At 44.8% G+C, this 26,808-nt stretch overlaps 1 protein-coding gene across 1 annotated transcript in view; it reads left to right on the top strand.

Annotated features, from left to right (window-relative positions):
- Positions 1-24,348: 24,348 nt before the first annotated feature.
- C5 (complement C5) overlaps positions 24,349-26,808 on the top strand; it is a 69,684-nt gene continuing 67,224 nt past the window's right edge. Inside the window, exon 1 of the mRNA XM_063144843.1 lies at positions 24,349-24,482. Within this exon, the coding sequence (XP_063000913.1) occupies positions 24,418-24,482 (65 nt within the window). The 5' untranslated portion in view covers positions 24,349-24,417. The remainder of the gene's footprint in view (positions 24,483-26,808) is intronic.

The raw sequence follows: 26,808 nt of genomic DNA, 5'->3' as shown, positions 1-26,808 counted from the left end.
TTAATTTTTTATTATTTTAAATGCTTGAAGAACTTTGGGATTGGGTGCAATAAAGAAAAAAATGAACGAAAGTAAAATAAAACACAACTAAAATACAAATGGAAATTAAAAAAACAGTGACCTCAGTTGTTTTAGACTACAACCCCCATCAGCTCCAGCCAGCGTCACTGATGGCAGGGGATCATGGAAGTTTTAGGCCAAAACAACTGCAGCTGTTCCTCCCTGGCCTAAGCTGATAGAAAGCTACTCTGAGCCACGGAGGGAGCCTGTGCCTCTACGGGCAACGACGGATCCATGACCATCCCCAAACTACAAACGTCACCGAATGGGAAGTCTGTAACCCCCCGCCAGAACAGGGTGAATGTCACTAAACTGGAATGATGAACCACCCGCAAACAGTATGTCTGTCTTGGCTGGATTGAATCTCAGTTTATTGGGTCCTCATCCAGTCCATTCTCCTGCCCGCACGCTGGTTCAGAGCTCCAACTGCCCCACCTCTGTTAGCTGAGAAGGAGAGGTGAAGCTGGGTGTCATGGGTGATGCCTCAGCCCACACCCCTAGTAAATGTCTCCCAGCGGTTTCGTGTAGATGTTGAAAAGCTTGGGGGTCAAATCAAGCCCTGAGACACTCCATAGTAAGACTGCCATAGGACAGACCCATCATCCCCGAACACCACCACCTTCAGGATTCTTGGCAGGAGCGGGACCATCGCAATAATGGCTTCACATCCCAACTCAAGGCAGCCTTCCCAGAAGGGTGGCATGAGAGGTCCAAGGGAGCCCATGGGGTTGTAGGTCCTCTGTCCTCCTCCTGGCACAGGTCGACCCAAGTGTGACCCACCCTTCTCTCAGGCATTTTCAAACGCCTGGACCCAGCCGTACATCCCCTTGTTAGATGTACGCTTCCTGGCAAGGGATGTGGGTTATCAGGAAATCCAGTCCTTTAAGGGCTTGTGGGACTTCCAATAGGACGCCAGTAGAGTTACACTAAGAATTTAGGAATCGGGCGCCCCTGAGCACATCCTCAGTAGAGGAATCAAGAGTGATCAAGACCACAACTGTGCTCACATGTAGTTTTACGCAAGAATACCATTCTTAGTATTCTTCACAGTGAGCCATCATTTAAAACCCTCATAATGCATGAAGGAAGAGCTGGCCATGTTTGCTAGGGCACCTCCACTGACCTGAGGCATTCCCATAAAGGGGACGCTGGCTCTGTGTAACACAGCCCTCTAAGTCAGCCATACTCATGAAGAGGGGGAAAAGACGTCCGCTAACTTCCTCCACTTAGAGCGGAACATTCTCCATAAAGGAGGGGCTGGCCGGGCTTGGAAGGGCACCGGGCTGACCTGTGCCACCCCACACAACCCAATAAAGCATGACTAGATATTGAAACAATTACTAGTAAAGAAGCAAGAGAACTAACCATGTCTTACCTGGTCAGGAGTGATGGGAGTGGGCCTGGTCCTCAAAATCTGCAAGCCAGGAAGCTAGGAAGGAATCTTGTTAAGCAGTGGTTAACCCTATCACTGCCAACTGTTGCTCCTCTAAACCACCCTTCCCCAACCTGGTGCCCTTCCATTTCACCGTTAAACACACTGGGATTTACTTCTAATTAAACACACATAGGGTTGTGTGAAAAACCCTAAAAAAGGGCACAAACCAACTCTTTACAGGGAAGCACTTTGGGCAATTCTTAACCGTTAAAACCACAAAATGCATGAAAGCGGAGCTGGCCATGCTTTCTAGGGCAACTTCGATGACCTGAGGCATTCCTATAAAGGGGACGCTGGCTGTGTGAAACACAGACCTCTAAGTCAGACAACCCATTGAATGGGAGGCAAGCAGTCAGCTAAGTCCTTGCACTTGGAAGGGCACCATGGCTAACCTCAGACATCCCATGAAGGGAATCCTGGCTGTGTGTAACACAGTTCTAAGTCCAGGTCTGGCCCGAGGTATTTTGCTGCCAGAAGCAATCCCCAAAATTGTGCCACCTGGCACAACCCAATAAAACATGACTAGGCTATGAAACAATTAGGTTGACCTGTGCCAGGTGAGGGATATGCAAGTCTGCTTGTTGCTTGCGTCCTTTGCTGGGAGAAGGACCTGCAACCCCGTGGACTCTCTTGGACCTCTTAGGCTATCCTTCTGGGAAGGCTGCCTTGGGTTGGGATGTGAAGTTGCGTATTGCAACCGTTCCACTCCGGCCTAGAATGCCCCTTAGAGAAGGTGGTGGCAGGGGATAATGGGTCTGTCCTATGGCGGTCTTGCTACAGGGTGCCTCAGGGCTGTAGTTGACCCCCAAGCTTCTCAACATCTGCATGAAACCGCCGAGAGATGTTAACCAGGAGCGCGGGCTGAGGCATGACCCATGGCACCTAGCTCCACCTCTCCTTCTCAGCTAAACAGAGGTGGGGCAGTGGGAGCTCTGAACCAGTGCAGGGGCAGAGGAGTGGGCTGGATGAGGGCCCAATAAACTGAGATTCAATCGAGACAAGACAGAAGTACTGTTTGTGGGTGGCTCATCTATCCGGTTAAGTGTCAGTCACCCTGTTCTGGAAGGGGGTTACAGACTTCCTAAAGGGTGAGGTCTGCAGGTTGGGGATGATGACAGATCCATCATCGTCCGTAGAGGCGCAGGCTCCCTCAGGAGCTGAGAGCACCTCCTGTTTAAAGGGATGTTTTTAGTTATTTTAAATATTATTAGACAGTAATTTTAGTACTTTTCTATCCCGCTGGTTTTAAGTTTAGTATAATTATTTCTATGGTTTGAATCTCGGCTAGTTTTATTCTGTTTTAATTTTTTTATTATTTTAAATGCTTGAAGAACTTTGGGATTGGGTGCAATAAAGAAAAAAAATGAACGAAAGTAAAATAAAACACAACTAAAATACAAATGGAAATTAAAAAAACAGTGACCTCAGTTGTTTTAGACTACAACCCCCATCAGCTCCAGCCAGCGTCACTGATGGCAGGGGATCATGGAAGTTTTAGGCCAAAACAACTGCAGCTGTTCCTCCCTGGCCTAAGCTGATAGAAAGCTACTCTGAGCCACGGAGGGAGCCTGTGCCTCTACGGGCAACGACGGATCCATGACCATCCCCAAACGTCACCGAATGGGAAGTCTGTAACCCCCCGCCAGAACAGGGTGAATGTCACTAAACTGGAATGATGAACCACTCGCAAACAGTATGTCTGTCTTGGCTGGATTGAATCTCAGTTTATTGGGTCCTCATCCAGTCCATTCTCCTGCCCGCACGCTGGTTCAGAGCTCCAACTGCCCCACCTCTGTTAGCTAAGAAGGAGAGGTGAAGCTGGGTGTCATGGGTGATGCCTCAGCCCACACCCCTAGTAAACGTCTCCCAGCGGTTTCGTGTAGATGTTGAAAAGCTTGGGGGTCAAATCAAGCCCTGAGACACTCCATAGTAAGACTGCCATAGGACAGACCCATCATCCCCGAACACCACCACCTTCAGGATTCTTGGCAGGAGCGGGACCATCGCAATAATGGCTTCACATCCCGACTCAAGGCAGCCTTCCCAGAAGGGTGGCATGAGAGGTCCAAGGGAGCCCATGGGGTTGTAGGTCCTCTGTCCTCCTCCTGGCACAGGTCGACCCAAGTGTGACCCACCCTTCTCTCAGGCATTTTCAAATGCCTGGACCCAGCCGTACATCCCCTTGTTAGATGTACGCTTCCTGGCAAGGGATGTGGGTTATCAGGAAATCCAGTCCTTTAAGGGCTTGTGGGACTTCCAATAGGACGCCAGTAGAGTTACACTAAGAATTTAGGAATCGAGCGCCCCTGAGCACATCCTCAGTAGAGGAATCAAGAGTGATCAAGACCACAACTGTGCTCACATGTAGTTTTACGCAAGAATACCATTCTTAGTATTCTTCACAGTGAGCCATCATTTAAAACCCTCATAATGCATGAAGGAAGAGCTGGCCATGTTTGCTAGGGCACCTCCACTGACCTGAGGCATTCCCATAAAGGGGACGCTGGCTCTGTGTAACACAGCCCTCTAAGTCAGCCATACTCATGAAGAGGGGGAAAAGACGTCCGCTAACTTCCTCCACTTAGAGCGGAACATTCTCCATAAAGGAGGGGCTGGCCGAGCTTGGAAGGGCACCGGGCTGACCTGTGCCACCCCACACAACCCAATAAAGCATGACTAGATATTGAAACAATTACTAGTAAAGAAGCAAGAGAACTAACCATGTCTTACCTGGTCAGGAGTGATGGGAGTGGGCCTGGTCCTCAAAATCTGCAAGCCAGGAAGCTAGGAAGGAATCTTGTTAAGCAGTGGTTAACCCTATCACTGCCAACTGTTGCTCCTCTAAACCACCCTTCCCCAACCTGGTGCCCTTCCATTTCACCGTTAAACACACTGGGATTTACTTCTAATTAAACACACATAGGGTTGTGTGAAAAACCCTAAAAAAGGGCACAAACCAACTCTTTACAGGGAAGCACTTTGGGCAATTCTTAACCGTTAAAACCACAAAATGCATGAAAGCGGAGCTGGCCATGCTTTCTAGGGCAACTTCGATGACCTGAGGCATTCCTATAAAGGGGACGCTGGCTGTGTGAAACACAGACCTCTAAGTCAGACAACCCATTGAATGGGAGGCAAGCAGTCAGCTAAGTCCTTGCACTTGGAAGGGCACCATGGCTAACCTCAGACATCCCATGAAGGGAATCCTGGCTGTGTGTAACACAGTTCTAAGTCCAGGTCTGGCCCGAGGTATTTTGCTGCCAGAAGCAATCCCCAAAATTGTGCCACCTGGCACAACCCAATAAAACATGACTAGGCTATGAAACAATTAGGTTGACCTGTGCCAGGTGAGGGATATGCAAGTCTGCTTGTTGCTTGCGTCCTTTGCTGGGAGAAGGATCTGCAACCCCGTGGACTCTCTTGGACCTCTTAGGCTATCCTTCTGGGAAGGCTGCCTTGGGTTGGGATGTGAAGTTGCGTATTGCAACCGTTCCGCTCCGGCCTAGAATGCCCCTTAGAGAAGGTGGTGGCAGGGGATAATGGGTCTGTCCTATGGTGGTCTTGCTACAGGGTGCCTCAGGGCTGTAGTTGACCCCCAAGCTTCTCAACATCTGCATGAAACCGCCGAGAGATGTTAACCAGGAGCGCGGGCTGAGGCATGACCCATGGCACCTAGCTCCACCTCTCCTTCTCAGCTAAACAGAGGTGGGGCAGTGGGAGCTCTGAACCAGTGCAGGGGCAGAGGAGTGGGCTGGATGAGGGCCCAATAAACTGAGATTCAATCGAGACAAGACAGAAGTACTGTTTGTGGGTGGCTCATCTATCTGGTTAAGTGTCAGTCACCCTGTTCTGGAAGGGGGTTACAGACTTCCTAAAGGGTGAGGTCTGCAGGTTGGGGATGATGACAGATCCATCATCGTCCGTAGAGGCGCAGGCTCCCTCAGGAGCTGAGAGCACCTCCTGTTTAAAGGGATGTTTTTAGTTCTTTTTAGTTATTTTAAATATTATTAGACAGTAATTTTAGTACTTTTCTATCCCGCTGGTTTTAAGTTTAGTATAATTATTTCTATGGTTTGAATCTCGGCTAGTTTTATTCTGTTTTAATTTTTTATTATTTTAAATGCTTGAAGAACTTTGGGATTGGGTGCAATAAAGAAAAAAATGAACGAAAGTAAAGTAAAACACAACTAAAATACAAATGGAAATTAAAAAAACAGTGACCTCAGTTGTTTTGGACTACAACCCCCATCAGCTCCAGCCAGCGTCACTGATGGCAGGGGATCATGGAAGTTTTAGGCCAAAACAACTGCAGCTGTTCCTCCCTGGCCTAAGCTGATGGAAAGCTACTCTGAGCCACGGAGGGAGCCTGTGCCTCTACGGGCAACGACGGATCCATGACCATCCCCAAACTACAAACGTCACCGAATGGGAAGTCTGTAACCCCCCGCCAGAACAGGGTGAATGTCACTAAACTGGAATGATGAACCACCCGCAAACAGTATGTCTGTCTTGGCTGGATTGAATCTCAGTTTATTGGGTCCTCATCCAGTCCATTCTCCTGCCCGCACGCTGGTTCAGAGCTCCAACTGCCCCACCTCTGTTAGCTGAGAAGGAGAGGTGAAGCTGGGTGTCATGGGTGATGCCTCAGCCCACACCCCTAGTAAATGTCTCCCAGCGGTTTCGTGTAGATGTTGAAAAGCTTGGGGGTCAAATCAAGCCCTGAGACACTCCATAGTAAGACTGCCATAGGACAGACCCATCATCCCCGAACACCACCACCTTCAGGATTCTTGGCAGGAGCGGGACCATCGCAATAATGGCTTCACATCCCAACTCAAGGCAGCCTTCCCAGAAGGGTGGCATGAGAGGTCCAAGGGAGCCCATGGGGTTGTAGGTCCTCTGTCCTCCTCCTGGCACAGGTCGACCCAAGTGTGACCCACCCTTCTCTCAGGCATTTTCAAACGCCTGGACCCAGCCGTACATCCCCTTGTTAGATGTACGCTTCCTGGCAAGGGATGTGGGTTATCAGGAAATCCAGTCCTTTAAGGGCTTGTGGGACTTCCAATAGGACGCCAGTAGAGTTACACTAAGAATTTAGGAATCGGGCGCCCCTGAGCACATCCTCAGTAGAGGAATCAAGAGTGATCAAGACCACAACTGTGCTCACATGTAGTTTTACGCAAGAATACCATTCTTAGTATTCTTCACAGTGAGCCATCATTTAAAACCCTCATAATGCATGAAGGAAGAGCTGGCCATGTTTGCTAGGGCACCTCCACTGACCTGAGGCATTCCCATAAAGGGGACGCTGGCTCTGTGTAACACAGCCCTCTAAGTCAGCCATACTCATGAAGAGGGGGAAAAGACGTCCGCTAACTTCCTCCACTTAGAGCGGAACATTCTCCATAAAGGAGGGGCTGGCCGGGCTTGGAAGGGCACCGGGCTGACCTGTGCCACCCCACACAACCCAATAAAGCATGACTAGATATTGAAACAATTACTAGTAAAGAAGCAAGAGAACTAACCATGTCTTACCTGGTCAGGAGTGATGGGAGTGGGCCTGGTCCTCAAAATCTGCAAGCCAGGAAGCTAGGAAGGAATCTTGTTAAGCAGTGGTTAACCCTATCACTGCCAACTGTTGCTCCTCTAAACCACCCTTCCCCAACCTGGTGCCCTTCCATTTCACCGTTAAACACACTGGGATTTACTTCTAATTAAACACACATAGGGTTGTGTGAAAAACCCTAAAAAAGGGCACAAACCAACTCTTTACAGGGAAGCACTTTGGGCAATTCTTAACCGTTAAAACCACAAAATGCATGAAAGCGGAGCTGGCCATGCTTTCTAGGGCAACTTCGATGACCTGAGGCATTCCTATAAAGGGGACGCTGGCTGTGTGAAACACAGACCTCTAAGTCAGACAACCCATTGAATGGGAGGCAAGCAGTCAGCTAAGTCCTTGCACTTGGAAGGGCACCATGGCTAACCTCAGACATCCCATGAAGGGAATCCTGGCTGTGTGTAACACAGTTCTAAGTCCAGGTCTGGCCCGAGGTATTTTGCTGCCAGAAGCAATCCCCAAAATTGTGCCACCTGGCACAACCCAATAAAACATGACTAGGCTATGAAACAATTAGGTTGACCTGTGCCAGGTGAGGGATATGCAAGTCTGCTTGTTGCTTGCGTCCTTTGCTGGGAGAAGGATCTGCAACCCCGTGGACTCTCTTGGACCTCTTAGGCTATCCTTCTGGGAAGGCTGCCTTGGGTTGGGATGTGAAGTTGCGTATTGCAACCGTTCCGCTCCGGCCTAGAATGCCCCTTAGAGAAGGTGGTGGCAGGGGATAATGGGTCTGTCCTATGGTGGTCTTGCTACAGGGTGCCTCAGGGCTGTAGTTGACCCCCAAGCTTCTCAACATCTGCATGAAACCGCCGAGAGATGTTAACCAGGAGCGCGGGCTGAGGCATGACCCATGGCACCTAGCTCCACCTCTCCTTCTCAGCTAAACAGAGGTGGGGCAGTGGGAGCTCTGAACCAGTGCAGGGGCAGAGGAGTGGGCTGGATGAGGGCCCAATAAACTGAGATTCAATCGAGACAAGACAGAAGTACTGTTTGTGGGTGGCTCATCTATCCGGTTAAGTGTCAGTCACCCTGTTCTGGAAGGGGGTTACAGACTTCCTAAAGGGTGAGGTCTGCAGGTTGGGGATGATGACAGATCCATCATCGTCCGTAGAGGCGCAGGCTCCCTCAGGAGCTGAGAGCACCTCCTGTTTAAAGGGATGTTTTTAGTTCTTTTTAGTTATTTTAAATATTATTAGACAGTAATTTTAGTACTTTTCTATCCCGCTGGTTTTAAGTTTAGTATAATTATTTCTATGGTTTGAATCTCGGCTAGTTTTATTCTGTTTTAATTTTTTATTATTTTAAATGCTTGAAGAACTTTGGGATTGGGTGCAATAAAGAAAAAAATGAACGAAAGTAAAATAAAACACAACTAAAATACAAATGGAAATTAAAAAAACAGTGACCTCAGTTGTTTTGGACTACAACCCCCATCAGCTCCAGCCAGCGTCACTGATGGCAGGGGATCATGGAAGTTTTAGGCCAAAACAACTGCAGCTGTTCCTCCCTGGCCTAAGCTGATGGAAAGCTACTCTGAGCCACGGAGGGAGCCTGTGCCTCTACGGGCAACGACGGATCCATGACCATCCCCAAACTACAAACGTCACCGAATGGGAAGTCTGTAACCCCCCGCCAGAACAGGGTGAATGTCACTAAACTGGAATGATGAACCACTCGCAAACAGTATGTCTGTCTTGGCTGGATTGAATCTCAGTTTATTGGGTCCTCATCCAGTCCATTCTCCTGCCCGCACGCTGGTTCAGAGCTCCAACTGCCCCACCTCTGTTAGCTGAGAAGGAGAGGTGAAGCTGGGTGTCATGGGTGATGCCTCAGCCCACACCCCTAGTAAACGTCTCCCAGCGGTTTCGTGTAGATGTTGAAAAGCTTGGGGGTCAAATCAAGCCCTGAGACACTCCATAGTAAGACTGCCATAGGACAGACCCATCATCCCCGAACACCACCACCTTCAGGATTCTTGGCAGGAGCGGGACCATCGCAATAATGGCTTCACATCCCGACTCAAGGCAGCCTTCCCAGAAGGGTGGCATGAGAGGTCCAAGGGAGCCCATGGGGTTGTAGGTCCTCTGTCCTCCTCCTGGCACAGGTCGACCCAAGTGTGACCCACCCTTCTCTCAGGCATTTTCAAACGCCTGGACCCAGCCGTACATCCCCTTGTTAGATGTACGCTTCCTGGCAAGGGATGTGGGTTATCAGGAAATCCAGTCCTTTAAGGGCTTGTGGGACTTCCAATAGGACGCCAGTAGAGTTACACTAAGAATTTAGGAATCGGGCGCCCCTGAGCACATCCTCAGTAGAGGAATCAAGAGTGATCAAGACCACAACTGTGCTCACATGTAGTTTTACGCAAGAATACCATTCTTAGTATTCTTCACAGTGAGCCATCATTTAAAACCCTCATAATGCATGAAGGAAGAGCTGGCCATGTTTGCTAGGGCACCTCCACTGACCTGAGGCATTCCCATAAAGGGGACGCTGGCTCTGTGTAACACAGCCCTCTAAGTCAGCCATACTCATGAAGAGGGGGAAAAGACGTCCGCTAACTTCCTCCACTTAGAGCGGAACATTCTCCATAAAGGAGGGGCTGGCCGGGCTTGGAAGGGCACCGGGCTGACCTGTGCCACCCCACACAACCCAATAAAGCATGACTAGATATTGAAACAATTACTAGTAAAGAAGCAAGAGAACTAACCATGTCTTACCTGGTCAGGAGTGATGGGAGTGGGCCTGGTCCTCAAAATCTGCAAGCCAGGAAGCTAGGAAGGAATCTTGTTAAGCAGTGGTTAACCCTATCACTGCCAACTGTTGCTCCTCTAAACCACCCTTCCCCAACCTGGTGCCCTTCCATTTCACCGTTAAACACACTGGGATTTACTTCTAATTAAACACACATAGGGTTGTGTGAAAAACCCTAAAAAAGGGCACAAACCAACTCTTTACAGGGAAGCACTTTGGGCAATTCTTAACCGTTAAAACCACAAAATGCATGAAAGCGGAGCTGGCCATGCTTTCTAGGGCAACTTCGATGACCTGAGGCATTCCTATAAAGGGGACGCTGGCTGTGTGAAACACAGACCTCTAAGTCAGACAACCCATTGAATGGGAGGCAAGCAGTCAGCTAAGTCCTTGCACTTGGAAGGGCACCATGGCTAACCTCAGACATCCCATGAAGGGAATCCTGGCTGTGTGTAACACAGTTCTAAGTCCAGGTCTGGCCCGAGGTATTTTGCTGCCAGAAGCAATCCCCAAAATTGTGCCACCTGGCACAACCCAATAAAACATGACTAGGCTATGAAACAATTAGGTTGACCTGTGCCAGGTGAGGGATATGCAAGTCTGCTTGTTGCTTGCGTCCTTTGCTGGGAGAAGGATCTGCAACCCCGTGGACTCTCTTGGACCTCTTAGGCTATCCTTCTGGGAAGGCTGCCTTGGGTTGGGATGTGAAGTTGCGTATTGCAACCGTTCCGCTCCGGCCTAGAATGCCCCTTAGAGAAGGTGGTGGCAGGGGATAATGGGTCTGTCCTATGGTGGTCTTGCTACAGGGTGCCTCAGGGCTGTAGTTGACCCCCAAGCTTCTCAACATCTGCATGAAACCGCCGAGAGATGTTAACCAGGAGCGCGGGCTGAGGCATGACCCATGGCACCTAGCTCCACCTCTCCTTCTCAGCTAAACAGAGGTGGGGCAGTGGGAGCTCTGAACCAGTGCAGGGGCAGAGGAGTGGGCTGGATGAGGGCCCAATAAACTGAGATTCAATCGAGACAAGACAGAAGTACTGTTTGTGGGTGGCTCATCTATCCGGTTAAGTGTCAGTCACCCTGTTCTGGAAGGGGGTTACAGACTTCCTAAAGGGTGAGGTCTGCAGGTTGGGGATGATGACAGATCCATCATCGTCCGTAGAGGCGCAGGCTCCCTCAGGAGCTGAGAGCACCTCCTGTTTAAAGGGATGTTTTTAGTTCTTTTTAGTTATTTTAAATATTATTAGACAGTAATTTTAGTACTTTTCTATCCCGCTGGTTTTAAGTTTAGTATAATTATTTCTATGGTTTGAATCTCGGCTAGTTTTATTCTGTTTTAATTTTTTATTATTTTAAATGCTTGAAGAACTTTGGGATTGGGTGCAATAAAGAAAAAAATGAACGAAAGTAAAATAAAACACAACTAAAATACAAATGGAAATTAAAAAAACAGTGACCTCAGTTGTTTTGGACTACAACCCCCATCAGCTCCAGCCAGCGTCACTGATGGCAGGGGATCATGGAAGTTTTAGGCCAAAACAACTGCAGCTGTTCCTCCCTGGCCTAAGCTGATGGAAAGCTACTCTGAGCCACGGAGGGAGCCTGTGCCTCTACGGGCAACGACGGATCCATGACCATCCCCAAACTACAAACGTCACCGAATGGGAAGTCTGTAACCCCCCGCCAGAACAGGGTGAATGTCACTAAACTGGAATGATGAACCACTCGCAAACAGTATGTCTGTCTTGGCTGGATTGAATCTCAGTTTATTGGGTCCTCATCCAGTCCATTCTCCTGCCCGCACGCTGGTTCAGAGCTCCAACTGCCCCACCTCTGTTAGCTGAGAAGGAGAGGTGAAGCTGGGTGTCATGGGTGATGCCTCAGCCCACACCCCTAGTAAACGTCTCCCAGCGGTTTCGTGTAGATGTTGAAAAGCTTGGGGGTCAAATCAAGCCCTGAGACACTCCATAGTAAGACTGCCATAGGACAGACCCATCATCCCCGAACACCACCACCTTCAGGATTCTTGGCAGGAGCGGGACCATCGCAATAATGGCTTCACATCCCGACTCAAGGCAGCCTTCCCAGAAGGGTGGCATGAGAGGTCCAAGGGAGCCCATGGGGTTGTAGGTCCTCTGTCCTCCTCCTGGCACAGGTCGACCCAAGTGTGACCCACCCTTCTCTCAGGCATTTTCAAACGCCTGGACCCAGCCGTACATCCCCTTGTTAGATGTACGCTTCCTGGCAAGGGATGTGGGTTATCAGGAAATCCAGTCCTTTAAGGGCTTGTGGGACTTCCAATAGGACGCCAGTAGAGTTACACTAAGAATTTAGGAATCGGGCGCCCCTGAGCACATCCTCAGTAGAGGAATCAAGAGTGATCAAGACCACAACTGTGCTCACATGTAGTTTTACGCAAGAATACCATTCTTAGTATTCTTCACAGTGAGCCATCATTTAAAACCCTCATAATGCATGAAGGAAGAGCTGGCCATGTTTGCTAGGGCACCTCCACTGACCTGAGGCATTCCCATAAAGGGGACGCTGGCTCTGTGTAACACAGCCCTCTAAGTCAGCCATACTCATGAAGCACATCCTGAGCACATCCTCAGTAGAGGAATCAAGCGTGATCAAGATCACAACTGTGCTCACATGTAGTTTCACGCAATACCACCACTCTTAGTATTCCTCACAGTGAGCCATGATATAAAACACAATACACAACTAAAACCCTCAAAACGCACAAAGGAGGGTCTTGCTCTGCTTCATAGGGCACCTTCACTGACCTGGGATATCCCGTGTAGGGGATGCAGGCTGTGTGTAACACAGTTCTAAGTCCAGGTCTGGCCCAAGGTATTTTGCTGCCTGAAGCAACCCAATTAAACATGACTAGGCAATATAACTATTATGAGTTAAGAAGCAACAAAACAAAGTTGAGTTTTTGTAATTCTGCTCTCACACTTGTCCACATTATACACTTACCTTGTCAGAAGACATGGGAGCGGGAATGGTCCTCAAAGTCTTCAAATGATGTTAATGATACTGTTGGGATGCGTCATTCCTATGCACAATTACCTTGCAGAAAGCCTGATTGTGAACTTAACGCTATTAAAATTTATCACAAAATTGACACAAACAAAATCTTACAACCAAGTTCTGAGACCTCTATGTCTCATAACTTCAAGCATAACTTCCTCCATGGAGGAAGGTCAGCCATGCTTGCAAGTCAGGATTGCTAACCTGAGATATCCCATGTAGGGGAAGCAGGCTGTGTGTAACCCAGTTCTAAATCCAGGTCTGACCCAAGGTATTTTGCTGCCTGAAGCAATCCCAAAAACTGTGCCACCCCACACAACCCAATAAAACATGACTAGGTAATGAAACAATTACCAGTAAAGCAGCAAGAGAACTAACAATGTCTCTGAGAAAAGATATACATAGGACTGAGTTTTTTTAAATAATTCTGTTCTCACACATGTACAAATTATACACTAACCTTGACAGAAGTAATGGGATGTGTCATTCCATTGCATATTTAACTTGCAGAAAACCTGATTGGGAACTGAACACTGTAAGGATTTATCAGAAAGTGGGCACAAACTCTACGATCAAGCTCTTTGGTCTACTGACAACAATTAAAAGCACAAAATGCATTTTGAAATAAAATGCAGATAGCCAAATGTTGGAAGGGTGCAAAAGGTTTAAACTAAGGACGACGGTACAAAACAGTATGAGAAATAGCATTTGCCAACTGTTGGAAGGATGCAAAAGGGTTTAAACCTAAGACGACGGTACAATACAGTATGGGAAATAGCACTTACAGAGAAACATACTCAATATTTTAGACTATTAAGAAAGCAAAAGGAGGAGACGCTTTTGCAACAGAATGCCGGTATTTTATTACATACACACAAACAAAATAAAAGTACCAACACAGGTTTCAGATGCCTTTATTAGGTTATGGTTTCAATAGTTTCTCAGGAGATAAAAATAAAAGTACATAATAATAAAAAACAGTCTTTCCTTTCTATTTGATACCTATGCTCCCAGGAATTCATCTTATTTTAAACCTGCCTAATAACAAATGTTAAATTCCTAGTGTGTATTTATAGTGTCGGACTCTTTCTTTTAAATATATAGCAATTTATTACTTATTCCTTGCTTTTAAGGTTTCTGTATTATGGTGATATTTAAGTTTATAATAAAATAATAAAATTCAATACACAACAATTTAAACTGCGAAATGAAAACATGCAATTAGGAAACAAGAAAGTAATCTTGGTAAGGTATATTTAACCCAATCACTGCCAACAGTTCTTCCTCTAAACCATCTTTCCCAAAGCTATCCATCCCCCCCATTTCACAGTTAAACACATTAAGATTTACTTCTGTTGACTTTGCAATAAACCCTAAAAAAATGACAAACTCTTACAACAATGTTCTTTGGGCAATTCACAACAATTAAAACCCTCAAAATACATTGCAAAATAAAATGCAATACACCAGAATTAAACCCACAAAATGTTTTGCAATATAAAATGTAAAAGCGCAGTTAGGAAGCAAGGAAGAAGTCCTGGTAAGGGGTGTGTAACCCTATCACTGACAACCATTCAAGTTCTAAACCAACCTTCACCAATCTGGAGTCCTCACATTTCACAGTTAAATGCATGGGGTTAAATAAATAAATAGTTAAATAAATACCTCTGAATAAACACAAATAGGACTTCACGATAAACCCTAAAAAAATGAAACAAATCAACTAATCTCTTTGGGCAGTACACAACAATTAAAACCACAAAATACTTTGTAAAATAAAATGCAGATAGCCAAATGCACATAAACAAATTTTGGAAGGATGCAAAACTTTCAAGATAAGATACATTATAGTATGAGAAATGACACTTTTAGAGAAACTTAATAAACTTTTTAGCGAATGACTGCACACAGACAAAATAAATACACCAACTCAAATTTCAGATGCCTTTATTAGGTTATGGTTACATCAATTTCTCAGGAGAAAAAAAAATTCATAATAAACACATTTCTTTTTATTTAATATCCTCTAATTTATTATATTTTAAATCTTCCTAATGACTAACGTTAAATGTGTACAGTAAATGCCATACACAACAATTAAAACCTCCAAAATCCATGAAAACCATTGTTAACCTGAGACATTCCCATGAAGGGAACGCTGCCTGTGTGTAACACAGTCCCTCGTGAAGAGGAGGCAAAGAAGTCTGCTAAGTTACAGCACTTAGACCATAACATTCTCCATAAAGGAGGGACCGCCCGTGCTTGGAAGGACACCATGGCTAACCTGAGGTATCCCATAAAGGGGATGCAGGCTGTGTCTAACACAGTTCTAAGTCCAGGTCTGGCCCAAAGTATTTTGCTGCCTGAAGCAATCCCAAAAACTGTGCCACCCCACACAACCCAATAAAACATGACTAGATATTTAAGCAATTACTAGTAAAGAAGCAACAGGACTAAAAGTGTCTCTGAGAAAAGATGTACATAGGACTAAGCTAAGCTGAGTTTTTATAATTCTGCTCTCACACATGTACAAATCTTGCACTCACCTTGTCAGAAGTCCTCAAAGTCTTCAACTGATGTTAATGATCCTGATGTGATGCATCATTCCTATGCACACTTACCTTGCAGAAAACCTGTGGGCACAAACTCTTACAACCAGGCTCTTTGGGCAATTCATAACAATTAACCCCATGCATAATTATGTCAAATACATCGACACCTCTGGCAATTAAGCCAATTAACACCAGCTGTCTGATTGTATCCTGGTGTCAGGGCCACGGTGTTATCATTTACCTTGTTTACTGATCACTGATAAAAATGCAGTTGCAGCTTTTTGCAGTTAATTTTATTTTGACCTCACTGTTTACAATTATACCACTATCTGTATTGTTGTGTGTTGTTTCCTGCCTCGATCCAGAGGGAGAGGCGGTTAATAAATTTATTATTATTATTATTATTATTATTATTATTATTGAATAGAGCCTCTGAACCGCCCAGAGAGCCCCAGCTATGGGACAGTATAGAAATTTAAGAAATGAAATAAAATACAATGAAATGCAACACACAAAAATTAACCCACCCACCCCAATTTGCATAGTAAAATCAAACAAAATACACAACAATTAAACCCCCAAATTGCATAGTAAAATCAAACACAATACACAACAACCCCTCAAATTGCATAATAAAATCACACAGTACACAACAATTTAACCACCAAAATGCATTAAAAAACGCAATACACAACAATTAAAACCACAAAATATGTAATAAAATGCGCTTTTACATATTATATTGCAATTAGGAAGCAAGGAAGGAATCTTGAGTTTACATTTTATATTGCAATTAGGAACCAATCTTGGTAAGCGGTGTCCAGCCCTGTCACTGCCAAGGAAGCCCTTTGAGGAATTCACAACAATCAAAACCACACAACAATTCAACCTCCAAAATGCATGATCAAATAACACGCAATACACAGTTAAAACCACAAAAGCCATAACAAAAAATGCAACAATACAAACCACAAAATGCTTTAAGAAATAAAATGTGCTTTTACATTTTATATTGTAATTAGGAAGTTAGGAAGGAATCTTGGTAAGGGGTGTTTAACCCTATCACTGCCAACCATTGCTCCTCTAAACCACCCTTCCCCAACCTGGTGCCCTCCCGTGTTAAACACATTGGGATTTACTTCCAATTAAACACATGTAGGATTGTGTGATAAATCCTAAAAATGACACTAACCAACTCTTACAGTTGAGCTCTGTGGACAATTCACAACAATTCAAATCACAAAATGCATCATCAAATAAAATACAATATAAAATGTGAAAGCACATTTAGGAAGCCAGGAAGAAATCTTGGTAAGGGGTTTAAGTTTAACCCTATTACTACCAATCAGTCTTCCTCTAAACCACCCTTCCCCAACCTGGTGCCCTTCATTTCACAGACCTTGGCCCTGTTCAGAAGGCTCCTTAAACCACAGTGGTTCAACCTTTTCCGTTAACAAAAAAGCCTGAACCACCATAGTTTAAGGCGCCTCCTGAACAGGGTCATTGGGGTTTACTTCTGATTAAACACACATAGGATTGTGTGATAAACGCTAAAAAAGTTACACAACCCAACTCTCACAATAATAACCAACCCCAAATGCATCAGAAAATAAAATGCAACCCACAACAATTCCAATCCCAAATGCATCAGAAAAAATAAAATGCAACCCACAACAATGCAAAACACAAGAAACATTATAAAATTAAATCCCAGGCACTTAACTGTCTTTGACGCACGTAGATCAAGCAGACAGACAAGCTGAGAAGAGAAGTGAAAACGTACAATTACACACAAGAACAAATAAAACATTTAAGACTAATACAAACTAAACTTACTAATTGCAATATCCAAAGAGACACCTTTAGTTTTCAGATGTCCCTCAAACAGAAGCTGCATTTCAATAGGGTTTGTTGGCTCATTTGTTGTTCAGTACAACCAAAAGGAGAAGGGAAGCAAAGCCAGTGGCTCAAGTAACTCTTTGACCACCCCGGCCATAACTACAGCAGACTAGCCAAGAGAGCAGAACCCTATTTTATTCATTTATTACATATTTATACTACCCAAACCCCAAGGCTCTCTGGGTAGCTCACAATTAAAATCATAATACACAAAAATCAAGAATAACAATTTAAAAATGTCATATAAAACCAAAGTAAGTCATAGTCCAGGGAAAGCTTGTCTAAAACAGGTATGTCTTCAGGAGGCGTTTGAAGGATGTTACATTTCCCACCTCCCAAACAGCACAAGGGAGAGTTTTCCAGAGGGTGGGTGCTGCTACAGAGAAGGCCCCGCCATCAAGGATCTTTGTGACGACAGTTTGTTCATCTTGGAAGGACAAGCAGGGGCCTCCTCTGATGATCGTAAATGTCGCCTGTGTGTTGAGGCTTGCCCCCAAGTGGCAGCTTGCCCCAAGGCAAGGCTAGTTGTTGTTTTTTTTGAATGAGCCTCTTCCAGGTGAGGCTCCGGCCCAATCCCCCCATCACACAGTCCCCAGAGGCAAACCCTTACCAGCAAAGCTGCAGATCAGCAGGCAGGCCAAGCGAGAAGGCACTCTTGCTAGCAGGTAAAATGCAGCTGAAGAAGAGGGAGTCCCCAACAGCTGCAGGTTGAAACAGTCCTGGTAAGCAGGCAGGCCAAGCGAGAAGGCGCTATGCCCCCATGTGGTGGCTGTGCCCGGCTATGCCCCCCCACAAGGCGGCTATGCCCCCCCACGAGGCGGCTATGCCCCCCCACGAGGCGGCTATGCCCCCCCACGAGGCGGCTATGCCCGGCTGTGGCCCCTCATGGCGGCTATGCCCGGCTGTGGCCCCTCATGGCGGCTGTGCCCAGCTATGCCCCCCCCCACAAGGCAGCTATGCCCAGCTGTGCCCCACAAGGCAGCTCTGCTCACAACACAGGGATAGGTGTGTGTGTGTTTTTAAAAAAGTGCCACTCCCAGGTGAGGCTCTGGCCCAATCCAGCCACCACACAGTCCCTAACAGAAAAACTTTACTTGCAAAGTTGCAGATTGAAACAGTCCAGGTCAACAGGCAGGCTGAGCGAGAAGGCAGGTAAAATGCAGGTGAGGCCCAGGGCTGGGCGTTTCCTGTGGCCCAGTCAGCCCCACAGGGCCAGCTGGGCCTCTACGCTGCTCCTGGGAAGGCAGGCAGGCCACGGCAGGGCTGGTTCTTCGTTTGAGTCTCTCCCCTGCGCAAACTCTCCTCCTAACTGAGGTCCTGGGGAAGACGGAGAGATTATGCCCACTCTGGCTCTGTTGCTGCAGCTGAACGGAGCCTGGCTCGTTCGCATTCACAGCTGGTCCTTCCTTCTCTTGAGTAGACCCCTCCAGTCTCCTCCCGTTCCACGCTTTGCAGCACTGAAAGCAGCTATTAAAAAAAGAAGGGGAAAAGAAACTTTAAAAGGACTGGTACTTTCTCCTCGTGAGCAGGCGTTTGCTCCTGAGTAGAAATTTTCAGCCTTGAGTCTTTGTGTGGTCTGTAATGCTACAAAGTGGCACATATATATATATATATATATATATATATATATATATATTGGAACTGGTTTTTCCAAAGCTGATTTTCTCACACAAACTAGGTGCTTTTACTACTGAAGCAATGCCCCTGGTCCTTAAAACCCCTTTACTTCTGTGTTTGGGAAGGGGGTGGGAATTGGGCCCTTTCTGTAGCTGTAAGCCTATGCGGCAGGGTCTTGCTATTTACTGTGTAATCTGTACAGCACCATGTACATTGATGGTGCTATATTAATAATAATAATAATAATAATAATAGACTGAGGGAACCCAGGACTTGTGCTTCTTTTCTGTTAACTTTATTATTTCATTTCATTTCTATACTGCCCCATAGCCAAAGCTCTCTGGGTGGCTTACAAAAGTTAAGCACAATGAACATTAAAAACAGATATACAAAATTTAAAACCACCAAAAGTTTAAAAACAACAACACCTTTACTCTGGAGTGTGTGGTGATTTGTCTTAAAAGGGGACATGGAAGTTTTGGGGGTCCCTGAGAGAGATTAGGGACTGAAGAGTGGAGTGGGAGGGAGACAGCAAGGCCTCCAGACCTGAGGGGACCCTAACATTTACTTTGGGGTTTTCAAACAGGGTGGATAAAAATCAATGATTTTTTAAAAAAATAATTTAAAATTTGGATTTTTTTTGTGGATAAAATGCTTTTTGAGGAAAAATCTTTCTAAAGATAGTTTTCTATTTAAGATACATTAAAACCCAAAGGTTATTCCCAAAAGTTATTCATCATGAAATAAGGATTAGTTTTTAACTATGTAGCATGAGGCTGTTTAATTTTTTTGGTAAATAAATCCCATTAATCCATTCACAATGTCATGCTCCTCCAGAGGTTTCTGTAAGATTCTTTTTCTCCTTCCAATAAAGTACACCACTGTCCAAATATGAACGATTAACTTACTAAACCGGAGATAGTTCACCTCACAATAATTTCATAATTATCTATGATGTGTTTCTAATAGTATAACCAAATCAATATTATTATTATTTTGATAGAACTAAAACTAATCTGAAAAGTTGCTATTCTAAAACTGAAACTTCATCTGGTTGCAAATATTAAGCTTATTAGCAAGAATGAGTCTTTGGTAACTCTTGAGTTGTGTAAAATTTAGCAAGGAAGAGTGCACTTTTTTGGGGGGGTCACCTCAAAGTCTTTCTGAGTAGTGATTTAAATCATGATTTAAATCAAATCCACCCTACAAGCCTCTTAATAATTGCTTTCTTGCTTTTTTTTACCTCAGGCCATATTCCCTCAACCTTCACCCTCACACATGTCCACCTCGTCTGGCTCCCAGCATTTGTGAGACTGCAGCCAGCTGTTATTAATTGCATTCTGAGCTATTTACAAACTGCTCTGCTGGGAGTTGTTCCTTCTGAGGGGATTTTTCTCTCTCCTCAGCGCTGGGGTTTCTTATTCGTGGCAAATGCCTCTTATTTAGGGTGACCCTATGAAAAGGAGGACAGGGCTCCTGCATCTTTAACAGTTGCATAGAAAAGGGAATTTCAGCAGGTGTCCTTTGTATATATGGAGAACCTGGTGAAATTCCCTCTTCATCACCACAGTGAAAGCTGCAGGAGCTATACCAGAGTGAGCAGATTTAAAAGAGGGCAGGGCACCTGCAGCTTTAACTGGTGTGATGAAGAGGGAATTTCACCAGGTTCCCTATGAAAAGGAGGACAGGGCTTCCGTATCTTTAACAGTTGTATTGAAAAGGGAATTTCTGCAGGTGTCATTTGTATATATGGGGAACCTGGTGAAATTTCCTCTTCATCACAACATTTAAAGCTGCAGGTGCCCTGCCCTCTTCAAATCTGGTCACTCTTGTATAGCTCCTGCAGCTTTAACTGGTGTGATGAAGAGGGAATTTCACCAGGTTCCCTATGAAAAGGAGGACAGGGCTTCTGTATCTTTAACAGTTGTATTGAAAAGGGAATTTCTGCAGGTGTCATTTGTATATATGGGGAACCTGGTGAAATTCCCTCTTCATCACCACAGTGAAAGCTGCAGGAGCTATACTAGAGTGACCAGATTTAAAAGAGGGCAGCTTTAACTGTTGTGACGAAGAGGGAATTTCACCAGGTTCTCCATATATACAAATGACAAGTGCTAAAATTTCCTTTTCAGTGCAACTGTTAAAGCTACAGGAGCCCTGTCCTCCTTTTCCTATGGTCACCCTACTCTTATGTCAGGGCTTAAGGAGCTCTCTTGTTCCAAAGCAGCTCTTTTGCGAGTGAGAAGTAGCGGCTCCATTTTGAGGCAGCCCAAAAGCCAAGGCCTCGCCGTCCCCCCTTGGGAGAAAAGGCCAGGGAACAGGGCTGAGAGGACTCAGCAAAGGCTGGACCAAGCAATTCAGTCCCTAACAGACCTCTTAAAAATGTATTCTCTAAAGGCAAAAGTGTGTTGTTTTATTTAAAACCTGAGCAGAATATGAAATACTGGATATGAAATACTGGATAGCCAGAGTGATCGTTAGTGACACACCTGGTCAGTCTGCACACCTGTCTTTTAAGGCAGCCATTAGCATGTAAAGCCATCTTTTGTTAAAAGCAGGTTTCTGGCAACTACAGCAATTATTATTCCCTTTGGTTAGACAGAATGGAAAGGCAACCCAGTCTTTCTCCCATATCAAGTAGCATCTTTTCCAGAGCTTAGGACCCATGGCACTGCACTTCTCTGAACTGTGTAAGTACCCTCGCATTTGGGAGAGTCCAGATTCCCCTTCTTCCCAGAAGCGTTTTATTTATTTATTAAAACATTTACATCCCACCCTATATCACAAGGATCTCAGGGTGGCGTACAGATAAAACCATACATATCAAATAGAATAAATATACAATCCTAAAACAAATTAAAACATTGACATGTTAAAACCAATATGAAATTTTAAAACAGTAAAATTCAATTAAAACAAGACAGTGTGCCTTACCCCCCCCCCCCACTCCCCAGGGCAAGGTGCAACACCGCTGCTGAAGTCACTGAGACTCTCTTCCCAGAGGAAAGGCTCCTGCTGAAAGCACTAGACTTCTTGCTTTCCAAAGCAAAGTGCCATTAGTGGGTGTCTCGCCTCTTCTAGTCAGGCCACACACAGAGAGACATGTTTTCCTTCCCCTTCACTGGCCTGGCTCAGACCACATGCTAAACCATGCTGCTTAACCACAAAATGCATGCATTCCCTTAACCATTTTGTGATAAAGCAGCATGGTTTAGCGTGACCAGGCCAGAGACACACAGTATCTCACACTTTAACATTTGATTTAGCAGTCCTGTGTTGTTAGCAGTCTTAGTTATAGGGCTGACGGAAGGGACAAGTTATAACCTGGGCCAATGTCCCAGAAGACAAGTTTCAGAAGCTCTGGCAAATGCAGGAGGGATCCAGATAACAGGCTCAGGGTCAAGACACAGGCAAGCAAGCCAAGATAATGGCCCTGTTCAGAAGACACGTTAAACCATGGCTTTAACCACGGTGCTTAAGCCTGTGGTTTAAGGTATCTTCTGCACAGGGCCATAAGAGTCAGGGAAAGCAGAAGTGGTCAAACAGAGTTAGGTAGCCCAATACATACACAATCCAGTAGCAGAGTCAAGCCGTAGTCCAAGTTCATAGCAGATGGGCAAAGAAACCAGGAGAAGTTGGGGAGGGATTATTTCCAGCAGCCAACAAATGCTGACTGCTGGGCTCTTCCTAATAAAGGTTGCTGAGCCGCACCCAGACTCAGCTGCTGCCTATTAGAGCTGTTAGGTAGGGTGACCATATGAAAAGGAGGCCAGGGCTCCTGTACCTTTAACAGTTGCACTGAAAAGCAGGTGTCATTTGTATATATAGAGCAACTGGTGAAATTTCCTCTTCATCACAACAGTTAAAGCTGCAGGTGCCCTGCCCTCTTTTAAATCTGGTCACTCTAGCATAGCTCCTGCAGCTTTAACTGTTGTGATGAAGAGGGAATTTCACCAGGTTCTCCATATATACAAAGGACACCTGCTGAAATTCCCTTTTCAATGCAACTCTTAAAGATACAGGAGCCCTGTCCTCCTTTTCATATGGTCACCCTATTTTAATGGGAATAGTGGATGCATTAATTTTTTAAACCATGCTTTAGACCTCCTTGTAGCAAACCAGGGTGCCCAATAGCACACAGTTTGAAGACCACTGGTCTGGTTTTACTGAAAAGGAGACCACAGGTTCAATATGTAAAGATTTGATTGATTGAAACCCTCTGTTACTACATTACTCAAAGAAGCTTCCACAGTATTAAACACTTAAAAGGGCACAACATCATAGAAGAGGGGTGTTGCTAGACTGAAATATTTTCCAGGGCCCAGGATGTTTTGTTTAGAGCTCTAAGTATCTATCAGTGCCAATGAAAGTTTCCTCCCCACTTATTGTAATTGTCATGCAGGGGTGATTTTCAAGGGGGATTGCAGTGGGGAATGGAAGGCTTAATCTTCCCCTCTCCACATGCTGCTTCCACTACATGGGAATTAGTTTTATTTGTGGGTGAACTTCCACTTGTGCCAATGGAAGCTGTTTATTCTAAACATAATGGTGTAGGTTGGGGGCATCAAAAGGATTCCTTGAGGATCAAAAGGGAGAGAAGCAGGGACAGGCAGTGGATGGGGAAGTGATAGAGAAAGTCTACAAATGAATGAACATTGAAGAGATTCTGGCTGGACATCAGGAAAAACTTCCTGACTGTTGGAGCGGTACGACAGTGGAACCAATGACCTAGGGAGGGTGTGGGCTCTCCCACACCAGTGGACAGTCACTTGTCAGGTATGCTTCAAGGTGGATTCCTGCATTGAGCAGGGGGTTGTACTCGATAGCCTTATAGGCCCCTTCCAACTCAACTATTCTATGATTCTAGGAACTACTGATTTGGAATGATCAAGGAGGAGCATACAAATTAATTGAAAAGATCATCTGATTTGTGGCAATTTGGATGAGCAATTAATTGGCTTGCTTTGCGTTCTGTGAAATTTAAATAAATCCTAGTAAATTATTTCTAAAATTGCATATATAGATATGAATTAGCAATATGCAAATGTTATGCAGATTGGGCCTGGGCATAGAAATCCGTGTGTGTGTGTGTATAAAATAACATTTCAAAATCAGGTTAGTAGAAATCTTGGCAGGTTTTGTTTTTGTTTTTAAAGAGGAAGATCTTGCATTACTTCCCCAAAAGTTTGCATATTCAAGTAGGGGAGGTGCGTCTTTCTTGGCAATATTTTCTATTGTGGACACAGATTAAAGAAACGCGGAAACCGAAACTCTTAAATCGAGTTCAGCCAGGAATAGAGAAAGGGATTTCCTGAAAATCCCCTTCAGAGATTTGATGATCTGATGAATGATTAACATTTAGGTAAATTGGTTACATTCCCTTACTGGACCTGTACAGGGAGCAGAACATCAAAGGCTGGTTTCCCCAGTGACACTGGTCAAACATGAATCTTCTAGGCGTTTTCTTATTTCTGACGTTTTGTGGAAGAGGTTTGACTCAGGAGCAAACGTAAGTAAAGGCTGTAATGTCTGTTGCAGTGCTAAAGGTGCAAATGTAGACGCCACCCAGAGCATCCTGGTTATTAATTGGAACAGGGCCGCAGAAAACTTGATGGGCTGAATCCAGATTTAGAAGTACTTAGCGTAGACTCAATGAAATCAGCAAGACTTAAGCTATGAGTAATATAAACCCCCTTGATTTCAGTAGGTCTACTCTAAGCATGACTAAGCCTGGATTCAACCTGTTATAGCATCCCACCATGAGCTTAGCTAGATCCTAGTTACTTTCCTGGTGCAATTTAAAGTGCTGGTCTTGATTTTTTAAGCCCTAGGTAGCGTGGGCCTGGGTTCTTAACGGAGCCTCTTCACCCACAGGATCCTCATCCTCCCACATGCTGAGGACACCACCTGGGTCCTGATTCACATGGCGCTGCCCAGGGAGGCTAGAAAGGTGGCAACAAGAAGCAGGGCCTGTTAGGTGGTAGCACTTTAATTCTGGGTCCCCTTGACCAAAGATTCCCACCACAAAGCCTCTTGTGTTGTTGTTTTTTATTTCATTTACTTATTATATTTTTTATACTGCCCAATAGCTGAGGTTCTTTAGGCAATTCACAGTTTAAACCATAATTGTGCCATAAAACCATTATAATACCATAAAAGATGGTTGGTTAGATTAATTTTGTGTTAGAAGGCATTTGCATGTGCTGCAAAGTCCTGTGCAATTTCTCTCTGCACAATGTTTTTGTCTTATCAAATTGCAACTTTTGTAGGGGAGGTACTGTGCATGCAAGCTTGTTAACCCTTTCTCCTCTTGGTGTTTTCCGCAATAGCTTTATCATTTCCAGGGTGGCGGGGTGAGAGGGAACACCAGAAAGGTGGCAAAGCTAAAAAAAAAAAAAAATCACTGTAGAGAAAAGTTTAAGACACCCTCCCTCTCTTAAGCATTTTCTGTTTCAGATTACGGCCTCCATAACTATATATATATTTTTAAAAAAAAACAACACCTTGGTGAAAACACAAATTCTGGGTCACAAGGATTTTCAATGCAGCTTGAATGCTCTTTTAATCCCTGGGTAATATTATTTGTTCAACTGGTTTGGTCTATCTTATTTGTTTAAATGGTTCTATGCTAACTTTGTTTATGCAATTTGTAATTCGCCTTGAGGACTCCTTTATTTATTTTTATTTATTTATTACATTTTTATACTGCCCAATAGCCGAAGCTCTCTGGGCGGTTCACCCAGTTCTCTGGGCGGTTCACTCCTTTCATACCAAGAGCCTGGTAAGACATGAATAGGTAAATATTAAAAAGGATAAGATGAGTTATAGGGTGGCAAGCAGATTAATCTGCTATTCAGGCACAAGCAGTGGAAGTAGGTCGCTCTGACGTCAGTGGGGTTCTGAATCTACTCCAGGGGTTCAGTCAGAACCAGACAGAACTCTAATGGCCCTATCCAAGGTTGGATAGCGCCTTTAGAGTTCGAACTGAAACCCAGAGCAGATTCACCACCCCACTGATGTTGGAGTTACCAGCCTCCACTGGACACATGCAAGCTGCTGGCTGATTAGACAACTCTCATGGAAGCAAAGGTCTTGCTGATTTTGGCAGGACTTCGGCCCTGTTGTGGCTACAGTTATGAAGCTATTTTCTCTGCAAATTTCTCTCCACCCCCCATTTACTTTATTTAACGCAAGGTATATCTTTAACAGTGGGCAACATCAGTGAGTGCATTCCATGAATTAATATCAATATTAAAAAAAGATTAGCTGTAAATGGAGTCCATGTTTTTCAAAGGTGCACAGGCTTTGAGCGGACAGAGGATTGGAATTGACCAATTCTTGGCAATTAAACTCTTTGTGTTGGACTACAATTCTGATTATCCCCTCCTATGGTTGAGGATGATGGGGTTGTAATCCAACCCTTCTGGAGGGCATTGGGTTGGGAAAGGCTGACACAAATGGTTGTACCTGTGTTTCAAATACTTGTACAGTTTATTTATTTATTTATTATTTATTTATTTTGAATATTTATATATTAAATATTAAATTAATTGCACATAATATGTGTAATCCAATGCAGCTGAACATACATAAGTAAGGCCTCCATGACTGTGCCTTTAATAGCATCCGATAGGTAGGAATTAGTGGATGAATCGTTCCAAAGGATAAAAGATGAATGATCAAGCGTCTGTTAAGTCACAGCTATAGAGCCTGGTGGAAAAACAGCCATCTCTGAAGGATTATGCCTAAACTGTAGTTCCTCTGTTGGCAGGTCATTGTGTTTTTGCGATGTGATTTATTCCATGTTATTTCTCTGTACTGTGGTTGTACATATG

This window comes from Elgaria multicarinata, chromosome 19 (genome assembly GCF_023053635.1).
Source record: "Elgaria multicarinata webbii isolate HBS135686 ecotype San Diego chromosome 19, rElgMul1.1.pri, whole genome shotgun sequence".
NCBI classification, from domain to species: domain Eukaryota; kingdom Metazoa; phylum Chordata; class Lepidosauria; order Squamata; family Anguidae; genus Elgaria; species Elgaria multicarinata.
Note: the sequence above shows the minus strand (reverse complement) of the source record. Positions and strands in the feature narration are given on the sequence as shown.